Genomic DNA, 14043 nt, shown 5'->3' with positions numbered 1-14043 from the left:
GTCGATCGACGAAAATGATTCCCATGAATTACAATGAGACGACCGTAACACAAAATCATTGTTAACGTACCGCGGTGTCTACCGCACCTACCGCTCCATCGTCGATACGAAATACGCTTCGGCAAGCTCTCGATCCGATCTTTTTGATTTCAGATCCTCGATAGAACCTGTTCTTTCGTTTCAACTTGTTGCTCGATTTTCTTGTGACATCATTGCGGTTTGATGTTCCAGTTCTCGATATATACGGCGTGCGATTTATACTCAAGTTCCGTTCCCCGTTCTTCGTTTTTCCATTTCATCGTTGATTTCGTACAAAGTGATAAAGGGACTGACGTCAAACGTACGACAAAACCGTCCTACAAGTGAACTTCCATTACCGAAATTGGATGTCAACTATGCCGAAAGTGGACGACGTCCGTTTGATCGACGATCCGAGCGTTTCGGGGTGGTAAGCATGGAACGAATGTGTTCGTCTTTTGTGAAATACGAGTACGAGCTGTACACGTGTATCGAAGTTCCTGCACTGCAGCACGGCGTATTCGGGCCACTCGAGCTTTTATTTTCGAGAAAGGATCGATTTAACTGAACTACAAACGGCGAACTCGGTGCCAGGGTTTCAGATCAATGAGAAAACGTTCGTTGGCGATCGCGGTATCGAGTTTGTTGCGATCGATCGCCTCTTTCGTGCGTGAAACGAAGCGAATTTTATTTTTTTTTTTTTTCAAAATGCGGCGCGAGGTTCGCCTCGGCGGACGGAGGAAGAGGAAGGAAAAAAAAAAAATGGTGGTACGAGGGAAAGTCTTTCGGAACTTCGAAAGACACAACAATGGCATCTCGTTCGCGGAGCCGGAGAGACGTGGACAACGTCGGAGGCAGGCCAGGGTATATTACCGCCGCGAGTCCAGGCGATGTCAAGCCCACCGCAAAATCGCCTACTTTCTCATTGACCTAAAAACGCATTTTAACTACGCGGGGAAAACAAAAGAAGATAAATGAGGGGCAATAGCTCAGACTTGGTCAACGGTACGCAAGAGTAACCATAAACCATAGGCCATTACACTACGCGTCTCGTGACAATCATGAGCTGCGGATAAGTTTTACGCCGGACAAAATCTTCGAATCCGTTAGCCGTATTCTACCGTCGTACGTTATTCGTACTCGGCGAGTCGGTGAAATGAAATCCGAGTCGTGGAATCGAAAATCGCGAGGCGGAAAATGAGTCGGCGTGAGTAGTTGTTGGAAAAAAAACATGAGCAGGTACGTAATGACGATAACTTTCGAGTCTAACGAATTACGTTTTTTGTCGTCACCGTTGCGTTCGAACAGACGTACCCGCGACGATTTTCGAACCCGATTCGCGTCTCGAGGAGACGCTGAAACGAGTCCGTGGCCTCCGGTGTCTACTGCAGATATGCCTGGAGCAAAATGAGAAAACATCGAAACTATTTACCATAATAAAGCCTTCTTCGTTCGTTTCGAGACGATTTGCTCCGGGCGAGTTTTGTTCGCCCATCTACCCGGTGGATTTATTTTCGTTAGTCATTCCCGAGACCCTTGCCATTCGGAATATGGTGGATAAAAGAGAAGCCTGCACACTCTCGAGTAGTTTTTTTTCGTGTTTATTTTTTTTCTCAAGCACCGAGTCCTAGATGAGATAAAGCAACGTCTGGACGAGGAGGTCGTTTCGGTTCCTACCTCTTTCTTTCGGCCTCACGGGTCTTCGTTGCGAAGTAGAAAAACTTTCATCCCAAACCTGCGCTTCTGCGCTTCAAAGTTTCCCCTCAATTGTGCATATATTGCCTTATTTATACCTTCTTCGATTGGTTTCATACGTAATGGAAAAAAAAAAAAAAAAACCCCCGTGAGTTCAACCTACGCTTCACGCCCGCCCTGCTTATAACATCCGACTATAGTACCCGGTGTCTCGTAGCTAAAACAAACTTGCACGACGCTAAGGCTATAGGAGCGTATTGATTTTTAGCACCACTTCCTTCGCATTTTGCATTCAAGCGTAATTTTCTAGTCCCCCTTGCCCTTTAGCTTATATAAGAGAACGGATCCGTCCCCGTGTTATCCCCTTTTCTTTTCCGACTTCTCCTCAATCTCCCGGTTGATAAAAAAAAAATATGAATGAAACGAGGTACGAATTGTAACGATATACTTTATCACCGTAGCTCGAAAAAATCGCGACTTTTCAGGACCTTAAAAAAGAAAATCCCTCAGGATTTCGTCGAACACCAATTCGTTGGTTTCGCTAGGTAACGAATTAACTCTCGATCGGGATAATCCACGGATAGCTTGACGAATACCGCAATGTCATTATACCCCACACGGTAAAGTGCGGGGTATAATAACCCCCGAAGAGTACCGGGGTAAGAGGAAATTGAGGGTGTGCTTGGAGCGGAGAGTCGGTCGTTGCCAATGGAAACAGATAGCACATGATATACGGTTGAGTGTAGAATTTGGTCGGTTCCTACGGTGGTTTTCTTTCGCGTTCCCGCGACACGTGTAACGTGCGGCATAACTACGGGGAATAATACCGGCTACACAGCGAAGAGAGAGAGTCGGTCGGTCGGTCGGTTTTCTTGCGCCTCGTGCCGTTCGCCCACTTCCTGGTTTCGTCCAGACATCGCGGCGCCATGGACTCAAATCGATATGTCATCGGCACGGAATTCGTTTCCGAGACAACGCGGCTATGCAAACATTATATTTTCTATACCTATGCATAGCATTACATTTACAGGTTGCGCACCTGATACCGCCTTGGGAATTTATGAACACTCGATCGCGCCGCGAGTACGTATACGCAATGTATGGTGCACGGAGGCACGCAAGTCGAAGAACTGCATTCGAGTTCCATCGAAAGTGTTGTGCGTTAATAACTGTAGATTCATCGGCTTGAGAAACCCGAAAGCTACAGGTGTGAAAAACGATGATTCAACGCCACAACTTTTCTCCAAATCTTATTTCATCCCGTACAGAGACTCGGAGAGCTTACGAACCCGTGTGGTGAAAAACTTCCGCAGGCAGGGATGATTTTAAAAGAGATTACGTTACACCGTATTGAATTCAAGCTTCCGAAGGACTTCCCGTTGATTAGTTAGACCCGAGGCAAAACTTTGACGGATTATTCAGGCGGTGATAAAGAAACTCCCGTGGTGGGACCTTTTATGGTTTCCAATAAAACGCCGCCGGTTATATCGCGTGAAGTACCGGTTGCCTCCGAGGCAGGAGGAAAACTGCATCCGATGGAAGATGCTTGGGAATTATGAAAAAGTTTTAACGAATGTTTGAAAATTGAAAAAAATAAAATAAAATAAATAAATAAATAAAAGAAAGGGAAAAAGAATCCTTCAGCCTCCACGTCTCTTCCGTTTTCCCGTATTAATTTACGAGGCAATTAATGAGTCGCACCTTTAAATTCCTATCCTTTTGATAATTAGAATTTAAGGGGGGTCTTCGGCGAGAGCGAGGTCCCTCTCTGTGGGGCGTTGTATCCACCAGCTGTCGTATTATAACCGTCAGCTGACGGGACTCCGCCATTTTGTTTCTCGACTGCACGCCCGTAAGCGTGTGCGCGTACACGAGGTAGCACACGCGTGTGCGTACGTGCGTGCATATTTACTGGTTTTGGTTTCCCTGCCGCAACCCCAAACACGACGATGCAGGGGACCCGAAAAATGCAGCTTGCTGCCGCTCTGCGGACGACGTTTTATATTCTTCCGTACATGTGAAATGAAAAACTTGCACGAGCTGGTCGAGAAGAGACGTGGGAATATCGTCGTGAAATAAAGAAGCGAGAAGAGAAGCAAACCGAATTCCGAGGCTCACAAAAGATTTCGTCTACCGTAGAACACCCCTACCCAGCATCCCTGCTGGACCACCTCTCGATTCTCCCTCGCTTCTACTCTTTCGACTCGACTCTTTGATGGATTTTTCTACACCACGATAGATTTCATGGTTAGCGAATACGATGGAGTTCGATACAAGGGAGATCATTTTCACCGGTAGTTTAGTCCGTTAGCAATGGGAGGCGACAATATCTTCGATTTCAAGGGGTGCGGTGGATCGATTTGTAGGAGCACAAAAAGCGCGATAACTCGTAAAATGTCCCACCAGTTTTTGTTCAAGATATTCGAAGCGAACGAGGCTGTACATTCCATGTTCAGAGATGGGCGAGTAAACGTAGGATTCGTAATGTTGCGCTGGTCGTTGCATCCGTACGTCTGGACACGCGGTCGACACGCCTGCAGGTGCAGCGGAAACATCGACGAACGGGTTACAGTAGACTCGAATTATCGATGGCAATAACATCGATAAGAGTAACACGATGATATCATGGCATAAACGACGATTCCTTAGAACCAGTTCTTTCTTTTTTTTTTCCTGTTTTTTTTCTTTCTTTTCGCCCAAGTAGTTTTTGAGGTCAGCAAAACGATAATTGGTGGTCAACGTATAATCTGCAGCGAGTCGTTCGGCGATCGGAAACGTTTAAAAATCGCCGATACTTTTTTTTCTATGTGAAAAGAAAGAAAAAAAAATGCAGAAAGAACCACGTAGTTTGGTATGCATCGTACGTCGAGATATAACTGGAAACTATCGTTCCAAGGAGATAAGAAGAGGTGGGACGAGGAGAAGAGGGGGGGGGGGGGGGCTCGAGGAAAAACGATAACTTGGAGATTTCTTGCACTGTGGTTAGCCAGTGCATTAAAAAACTAGCGATGTTATAACAATTTATACTGACAAAGCGTTCTCTCATGTGCAGCTACTATATATACTGTTACGGAGATTGTGATGTGGGTACCACATTGCGTGGAAGCTACGAGGCTCGCGATAACCGCGTAAAAGAGCAGTTTCAAAAATATGAGAGCTCGCGGTGTCTTCGGAGCTGCTGTAGATTTTTCAAATGCGTATCACGAATCAGGTAACCAGATTAGGGAAGTGGAAATTACCTGATATATTGTATGTAGCCGTGCCTCGCATCTTCGAAGAGGAAGCCAGGGTTCCGCATAACGATATTTTCAAACACCATCAAAACTCATTTACAAAATCACTTCCGAGACACACTGACAGCTGCAACGGGTGGAGCGATAACGCGAAATAAAATTCCTCCGAGCGTAGTGTCGCGTGGTACGTTTTTTGTGTATGTATATCAGAAATACACCGGGTTATTCGACGGGTGGCGAAATCTCCCATGGACTGTCGCAGTAACGCGTAACACGAAGCATCTAGTCGTCCAAAAGTTGTCGTCCGACAATTGCTACGTTTTTCTGTCACTTTTCAACAAATTCACCCGGCTATCGGAAAAGTTCAATTCCTGAGGCTGACCGCGGTCGATTTTCAAAAGTGCGGACGTTCGCGGGACGTTCGTCTTATCTTGTACCTCGACTCGTCAACGTTGAATCGTCTGATCGTCTCCGAATCGAATAGCATGTTTACATCAGCGATAACCAGAGCGGATCGAACTCGAAGTTTCGTAATAATTATTTTAGCCGCACGTGAGCGACGTCCGCGCCTTCGCTAGTCACGATTTCAACAGAAATAATCGTTTCGGGAAAATTGTCACCGATCCACGCGATCCGATAATCGCGTCGCGACGTCCGACGTGAAAATAACTAACGCAAACGAAAGGACACACGGGGGGGGGCACAACGTCGACGACGACCACGACCACGAAGACGAAGACGATGAAGTGCGAGAGCTCGGCGCGCGCGCAGCAGCGGACGCGAGGCGACTGAGGATAGAAACACCGAGTTGACTCGAGACTATTTTATCCCCACCACCAGAAACGCCAGCCAGCCATGAGAGAGCCCCTGGCCATGAGGCCTGGAACCGAACGAGGGAAGAGAACCCTCGAGCGCTACGCGACACCGTTCATCCCGTCGTCCCCTGCGATTGCTCGATTCTTATCCTCTCTCGATGCGTTTTTACGTGCCCGTCGACCCTCCGGCGTAGACACGCACACGCACACACTTTTACCCGGTAATACCTGCGCCCGAACGTTTTGTCGCACACGTGCAAAACGCCCGCGAAAAGCGGCGCACCCGCGCCTTTTTTGGTCTAGGGGTCAGTTCCACTTTTCGAGATTCCAAATTATCGGGGTGCAGAAGTTTGACTTTCGATCTTCGTTTCGAAGGAAGATTTGAAGCTCGTTTCGTCGCGTTTGATTCGATCGAATTCGGTGCTTTGTTAGCGTAACGAAAATTGCGACTTTTTCGATACCAACAACCGTTCCGATTCGTCGAAAAGAATTCAGATGTTATAACGGGTACTTTTATGACCGACGAATTTATCGTGTGCCTAATTATCCGACGGAAGTTATTCTTTATTTTCTTCAACGGTGTATCGTATACCTACACCTCACTTATAATTCCCCCCCCTGTAATCACGAGGGCTTTGAAAATCGAGGTGAATTTCCTACGTACTCCGTGTATATATATATATATATATATCCATATAATAATACAACTTTGGATTGAGTCGTAAATTTACCGTGCACAAGTATTAAAACTTGTTGGAAAAACGGAGCTTTCTTACACTCGACTTCCTCATTCCTCGTACCTTGGTTTTTTTTTTTTTTTTTTTTTTTTTTTTTTTTTTTCCGTTGTATTACGTATGCTCATTTGACATCGCCACGGTTATTTCGGGTCATTAGTAACTGTAATGTGTAAGAAATTGCCCCATGGATGATGTATAGTTGCGTACGAAAGTCGAGTGATCACATGGGAGTGAGTAACGCGAATCGTGTAAAGGACGGGTAAACTAGATACGCGTTAGTATGAATAAGTTATTGTTATAGTCACTCCGGTGGCTGTTCGACGAATCTCTTCGGATGTCGTATCGATTCCCGATGATCTTTGATAAATCGAATTGCTCGGAGGAGCAGTTGAAGAAGAAAAAAAAAAAAGGAAATGATTGAAATAAAAATAATCGTACAGTTTGATGTATTCCCGTTGCCAATGAGTCGACTTTTGACTCGTCTCATCCTCGACGCGCTAATGGATTTTCATTAGGTGTTGATACTCGTAAGATTCTCGCTAAAGTAAAAAATGAAAGACTTTGAAATAAACAAAAAACTAAGAAGGAATAAAAAAAAAAAATGTAAAATACATTGGAAAGGTACAGTGTACGCTGCCGACTGACGAGCGGCTCCCATAAACGCCGAAAGGCAAACTTGGATACATTCATCATCGTATTACATTAATAGACGTAACGTGTATGAAGTATAACTCCGCCAGTTTATGCCCCCTCAATTAATTCAGCGCGATAATCCTTCCTTCTTTATTTATTTATTTTTTTTTCTCGCTCGATAACCCGAAACAGGGCGAGTATACATATCATAACGGGAGCGATAAGAGAGGATGTGGAAAAAAAAATTCGTTCACGTTCGATAAGCAGTTTAAAAGAGATTTACGCACAGGGTAGATAGGCTTTGTCCTGGATATGGAACGGCTTTAAGATCAGGAACAGGTGCAATGTGCTCTGGAAACCTGTTTTACGTAACGATTACGAGTCGCGTCTGAGCTCCGCTACTTCGAAACGCACAAAGAACTCGCCGATGACCATCACCAAACTTCTCGCTCCTCGAAGCAACTTATACGACGTATACGTATACGTATGTATACGAAGTACGTACGCACGGCATAAGGATGACCTCAAACATAAATTACCCACGTTTTCAAGATCGAATGCAAGAAAAAGAAACGAGTAGTAGATATAATAAAAAAAAACAAAAAAAACGCCAACTCTCGATTCAGAAGTTAGGAAAAAATCTTATCTCCACTCGGCGTACTGCACTACCGTCCGCTCTGACGCCGTTCAATGTGATCGTCGGGATCGTAAAAAAAGGAGGATAAAATAGGAAAAAAATTTGTCCATATTGCCGCGAAGTACGTGAGATGAACAAGTTTTTAGTCGAAATGGTATTTCGTATATATTTTGCCATGGACGCGAAGCCGCGTAACGCACGTACGATGGGGAAGGTCAGTTTTCGCGATATCTACATTGTTATCTTATAAAATTTGTACGAGAAGTCGGGTAATTAGCCGAGGCGGATAACCAGCGATATATTACATTAACCGCGAATGTTGACCACGTATGACGTAACCCGACCAACGGCCGTACAATTATGAGCTGTGAGCCTTGAAGATTTTTCCAACGCCGAATACGTTGCTGTACGAACGTACACGTGTATCAAATCCACGCGAACGTGGGTCCGAGTCGAGGAGCTTCCGAGGAGCGGAACGACCCGCGCCGCTGTACGAGTCGAACGAAAATCTTTTACCAGATCGCATGACAGATCAGAAGAATGAAGAGAATAAAATAAAATAACGAAGCATCGCGCGGACCGAAAAATAACAATGAGAAGAGATCGAATTTGATTTCAGGCAATATACCCAAACTCGACGCGGACCCGAGTTTCTCCGTTAAAAATGAATAAATTGTTAAAAAAACTTGAGAGAGAAAAAACAAAAATAAAAAAACGTCGAATCTGATTTGCACGGTGAATCGTGTCGGCTTCGTCTTGTTCGTGTTTTCGTTACCTTTTTTTCTCGGGGGTCATTTTATTTTCACCCTTTCATTTTGCTTCTCAGACACGAGGCTCGGCACCTGGAGGTTTTCTGTGCCACATAAATGGGTGGCGGTTGTGCACGATGATCACGCGGGCGAATGTATGTACGTTACATATATACACGGTACGTATAGCTTCGTTTTTTATCTGCGGATTTTAAACGCGTTTTTTTTTTCTTATTTCTCTCTAAAATCGATAATCAAACGTGTAAGAGAAGAAGAAAAAGAGGATGAAAAAGGGGGAATGAAAAAGGGGGAATGAAAAGGTGATCGTATCTCCTAGGATCTGGACGGCTTCGCGGAGGGACGTTAACCCCACCCGCTGATGGTTAAAACGACACGCGTGCGCCTGACATCCGCATAATGTTATAGTTATTGCTTCGATCCTGTCGTACACGGTTCCTTTATTACGTTGTGTACCGAGCGAAGACTAACTAGGCTTTCGAGTAAAACGACGTGTATGTACATTTGAATTTACCAGAAAATTAAAAGAGGACAAAAAATTCATTCCTTTTTCGCGATATTAGGTACTAATCTCAAAAATCCTGTAACCAAGGACACGTTCGACCCTCGAAATGGACGAGATTTATCTCGGAGCGAGAATCAGGATGTTGGACAAAAAAAAAGAAACAGCGTCTGGATCGACGATCAGAAAAAAAAAAAGAAAAAAAAAAAAAATTACTTCCGTGTCGACACGAAAATTTGAAAGGACGAATATCGGGATTGGTTAATCCAGTAGTTCTCGCATTCGTGTAGAATAATGATATAAATATATACCTTTATATACAAGACCCTGCAGTTGAAAAAGACCTCGGGCCACTTTTTCTACCTCGTTGCCCCCGGCCGAGGTAAAATCACGGCGCAACCGATCTTGCAGTTTACCAAGCGAATTAATTCAGCCGGATTAAGGTCTTGTACGGTAGAAGTAATACTTTGTTGCTTTAATATGGACAGAGAACGAGATACCCGTGCGCACGGATGGAAATTTATGAACAAGTTCATCCGACGCTATCGGCGATCCGTACCGTTGGCAAGCTTCGCTACACGTACGATCGGGGGGGAGGGGAGGTATTGCCTAGTGAGGTAATCTCATTACGCGCTCTATGAAAAACGAAATTTGAAAACACCCGTCCCGACGACGATCGAGAATTCGAATATCTTTCGTTTTCTCTGGCGACTTGCGGTGTCCCGATCCGAATGTTTTTTTTTTTTTTTTTTTTTTTTGTTTTCGGTCAAACGTCCAAACGGCTAACGATAATCACGATTACAGCCGAGAGTTTGGATATACGTGGTCGACGAGTAGGACACTTCGTGGAACGGAACACGTGTAAGTACACGCGTCACACACGTGCGTGCGTACATACGAAACTCCAGACGCATGTATACCCGCATTACTCGTCATGCAAAGCGAACGCCGAACACCTTTGAATACATTGTTTTTTTATCTCCATTATTTCTCACTGTCGTTGACCCCACGCCTCGTTTTACGGCAGCTGTAAGAAAGACGTCGCCGGTCTGCACGGTAAAATGATTTTCGAGTACGGTTTTGCGGAGTGGCGAAGATCGGTATAGGTGCGTGAGACGCGTGTCCGCATCGAGCGAAGTGCGACGTAAATAAGTGACTTTCGCTTCGTCGATGGGGAGGACGTTATCGCGGGTGCATCGTGATCGGTGCAGTGCGTTAGGACGAGGTTAGATCAGAGCCTAAGTTCGAGAATGTAAAACTCGCGAAGGTCTCGCCGCGTGTGTAACTTTCCCGAGCCACCGTCCCGTCCCATGGATAATGACTAAGCGCGATGCTCTCAACGTTTCTCGGAATACGTTGGTATACATACGTTGCATTTCGTAACGACACGGGGGATTGGTAAATCGGGAAATGAATGAAAAAAAGGAAGCACGATCACATGGAGAGAAAAAAAAAAAAAAAACAAGGAATAAACTGTGAAACTAAAAATTTCAACCGGTTTACCTGCGGGTAATTAATTATCGTGAGAAAAAGGATTAGGATTACCGAAAAGCCGAACCACCGCAGCCCTCGCCCCCTTGGCCGCCGCTCCGGTCGCTGGTCGTGTGCAACGATCGATGTACGTCGCGGTGCAAGGCATAAAAAACATCACAAAGGACTGGAAGCTTCGCCGCTATAGTTGCGGCGTATCGCGGCTCCTCCGACAACGACGTTGTCAGACGATCCGAGCATCCAAGGATTTTGTGGTGAGGCGTAACGCGATAAAAGACACCTGGGAGTCGAACGGTGGTGGTGGTAGGTAGGTAGGTAGGTAGGTAGGTTGATCGTTAGTGCAAAAGGCAGAAGGTAGTTCGGAAAGTTGTAGCCGTGCGACTCTTTCATTTTGAATTATGACTCGGTGTCGTTGTGTTACAACGTTGTGCAGCGGTAGTGTGGGGGCTCTAGTTAACACGTGCAATTTTTTAGGTCTGGTTACTTATAACCGCAAAGTTATTGTTATCAATCCTCGTTACGGTTGACAGCTCCATAAAACTAACAGCACGGGTTCTCCGCTCTTTCGCCGTATACCTATATTTTACATTACATCTATCTCTCGTCTTCCGCGACATCGGGCTGCAAGTGCGACTTTATATGCTCTCGACGATTTGTACCGAGATGACATTCAAATTTGTCCTCAAATTTCGTCAGATTCTCGTAAGGTCGTTCACTCGGTATATCAACCGTCTGAAATCTTAAGCGCCTAAAAACACAAAAAACAGAAATAAAAGAGACCGACGAAATTTCGCGTTTCATTAATTCAAACGATTTTCGCGCCGCTGTTGACCGATAAAAAACAAAAACGAAGTCCTCTTGTAAGTTTCTCATTTTTATTAATCCACCCATTTGATCATTTTTTCTGCCCAACTTCACGGATGTCTCTCCGTGTGCATTAGTAGTAGTAGTAGCGGTGGTGGCGGTTTCGTGCATCTCCAATTTCTGCTTCACTCGGTGGAATCGTATTACGATTCTTTTTTTTTTTTTCACGCCGTAGGTACGCGCGGTATAAGGAAATCCCTGTATCGAATAACAAACAATGACGAGTGAAAAGAGCGGAGATAAAGTTTCGAAGTTGAATGATTTACTCGGCACAATGTTGAACGCGAACAATACCGCGGACAATAATTTCCCTTTCCGCAAAATTTCGATCGCCCACGCGCTGATTTATCGGTGAAAGTTCAGCTGCACGACAACGTGGTACAGGTAGACGAGGTTTCGCCGAGCGTTGCGAACTCGCTTCAATTAGTCTCCCGATGAAAAAATAACAAATAAATTAAATCGAAATCAAAAAAACAAAATAAAAAACGAAATAAAATAAAATAAAATAAACGCTCAGACGCTGTAGATCACGTCGAAGACAGCGTTGACCTTTGCGCCGAGATACCAGAAAGCCCTCCGACAATTACCGCGGTGCGGTCGGTACAGACGCTCGGCTGGAATATAAATCTCGAAGTGAAAACGTTAGACGTGTGTCAAATATCGGATGAATAAATAATGAATGCATATTGTACCTACTCTGCAGTTACGAGCTCCACGCTGATTGTTTCAACGACTCTTATCTCGCTGACCATACGGCGCGTGCGGAGTGCGGTATACGGGTATACACATACGTATATGTGTATGTACCGTGTACACACACACGTTGAAATTAACGCTCTATGGTTTCATACATACGAAATATAATTCTATCGCCATTTATACACGTCCGAAGACAATTAGAATTTATGTCAGTCACCCACTGGTAAATTTTGTTAAATGTAATGACGCCGCCAACGAGAACTGCTGTGAATACGAATTAATACCAGTAGTTTGCCGGAATGCGAGCAGAGGCGGCTGTGGAACGAGAAGGATGTTAAATCATCCAGCCCGTTTCGATGTACCCGAGATTACCCCTGCACAAAAAAGGAAGACCACCAGCCACGGACGATTCGTGGATACGGATAGAAAAATTTATACAGTTTTGTCGCCGTGCTCTTCGCGACGATTGTCTCGAACCGAACTATGGAATAAGCGCTGTATTTTATTCAGTGGGTCACGTCCCGACAACGCAAAGTCGTACGCGAGTCGAGTGTACGCAGAATTGTAGCGGATACGTACGATACGTCGAGCGACGTTAATTGCCCGGTGATCTTACGGAGTTCCGTGACATTTCGTAACGCGTTGTTTTTCGTCTGCTGTGCCCACAACGCCGGAGAATAAAGAACTTCAAATCCCTTAAAGCTTCGTCGGTTTAAATGACTCGACGATCACGAAAAATCATGACAAGTCCGAAACGACCGCAGTTTCGATGAGTTTGGAACTGAATTTCTGGTTCCGTGAACACTCGGAAGGCCTTCGAGATACCATTCGTATAACGACGGATATTTTCGCGCTCCAGTTTACATCACGCTACCGCAAACTTTGCGTACGTGTGTCCAGTAACCGTTGAGTATTCCGATTATGTTGTTGTCGCTAATTATCTCGTTGCGTAATGAAAAAAAAAAAGCAGCAGCAGTCTTACGCGATCATACCGCGGATGCGGAAAACGTTACCGCGCCGCGTGGCGGGGCAGCTCGAAGCGTGAGACTTCTTCCGCGTGCGCGTCGTCGGTATACAGAGGATGCGTGTATCCGATTGTAACGCATATGTATATCATACAAAACTCGTACGTCGACGATACACGATGAATTTCAGCGTTGTGGAGCGGATTGGCTGTGGCAAAGCCCTTGGCTTTTTGACCCCGTCTCGAATCCCTCGCCCCTGCATCGCGTCACGTCGCGCCAGCGTAACAAATTTTACCAACTAGATTGGACGTCTGATCATGCGTTTCTAAAATTAGATACTATTTTATAACGTGCAACGATCGCATGCGGCTTCCTAGGCGCCTTCGCGGGCACATATACGTATACTGTGTATAAGGGGAATACAGCGTCCGCGATGTATTCGTTGGATGAACAAAATATTCTTCATCGATACCGGTCACTTCAACGTCCGTGATACGAACGCTCGTCAAAGTTTCGTTCGATATTCGGTAATCCGACAACATCCCCGTCTGCGGCAATCGCGTGTCCCGAACAACCGTATTCCCTCTTCTTCCTTTTTCTAATTCTTATTTCATTCCATCTCCGATTATATTATTTTTTTTATTCGACGTTGTCTTCGCTCGTACTACCGTCGAGTGGTAGTAGTTCGGTGGTACTTTTGTGCAGCGTACGAAGCCCTCTCTCTCTCTCTCTCTATCTCTATCTCTCCTTTGGTTGCGACGTGCGTAATACGAAACGTTTCACGTTTCACGACGATGTTGCAGACTCCGCGTGAGTATCCGTGGAGCTGTGTACTCGGAAAAGCGGTGCGAAAAATGAAGCAAAATAAAAAAGTAGGTGGCTGGCTAATTTTTTTTTTTTTTCTCATCGACCAACTGGCGAGAGTTACAGGTCGAGTAAATCTCGACCGAGGGGAGGAAAGAAGCTCCGAAAAGCGTTGACATATTT

General features: G+C 45.2%; 1 protein-coding gene across 9 annotated transcripts in view; it reads right to left on the bottom strand.

The window, feature by feature from the left end:
* The window catches only part of LOC105690570 (protein phosphatase Slingshot), a 110236-nt gene that overhangs the window by 57010 nt on the left and 39183 nt on the right, over window positions 1–14043 (bottom strand). For 2 of the 9 annotated variants that reach the window (XM_048652713.1, XM_012408491.3), the window contains exon 1: window positions 4953–5717. The exons of the other annotated variants lie outside the window; for them this stretch is intronic. In XM_048652713.1, the coding sequence (XP_048508670.1) occupies window positions 4953–5032 (80 nt within the window). In that variant the 5' untranslated portion in view covers window positions 5033–5717. Of the gene's footprint in view, window positions 1–4952; window positions 5718–14043 lie in introns of those variants that run through there. 9 annotated transcript variants of the gene reach the window in all.

The sequence above is a fragment of the Athalia rosae genome, chromosome 3, assembly GCF_917208135.1.
Source record: "Athalia rosae chromosome 3, iyAthRosa1.1, whole genome shotgun sequence".
In the NCBI taxonomy this organism is placed as follows: Eukaryota; Metazoa; Arthropoda; class Insecta; order Hymenoptera; family Athaliidae; genus Athalia; species Athalia rosae.
Note: the sequence above shows the minus strand (reverse complement) of the source record. Positions and strands in the feature narration are given on the sequence as shown.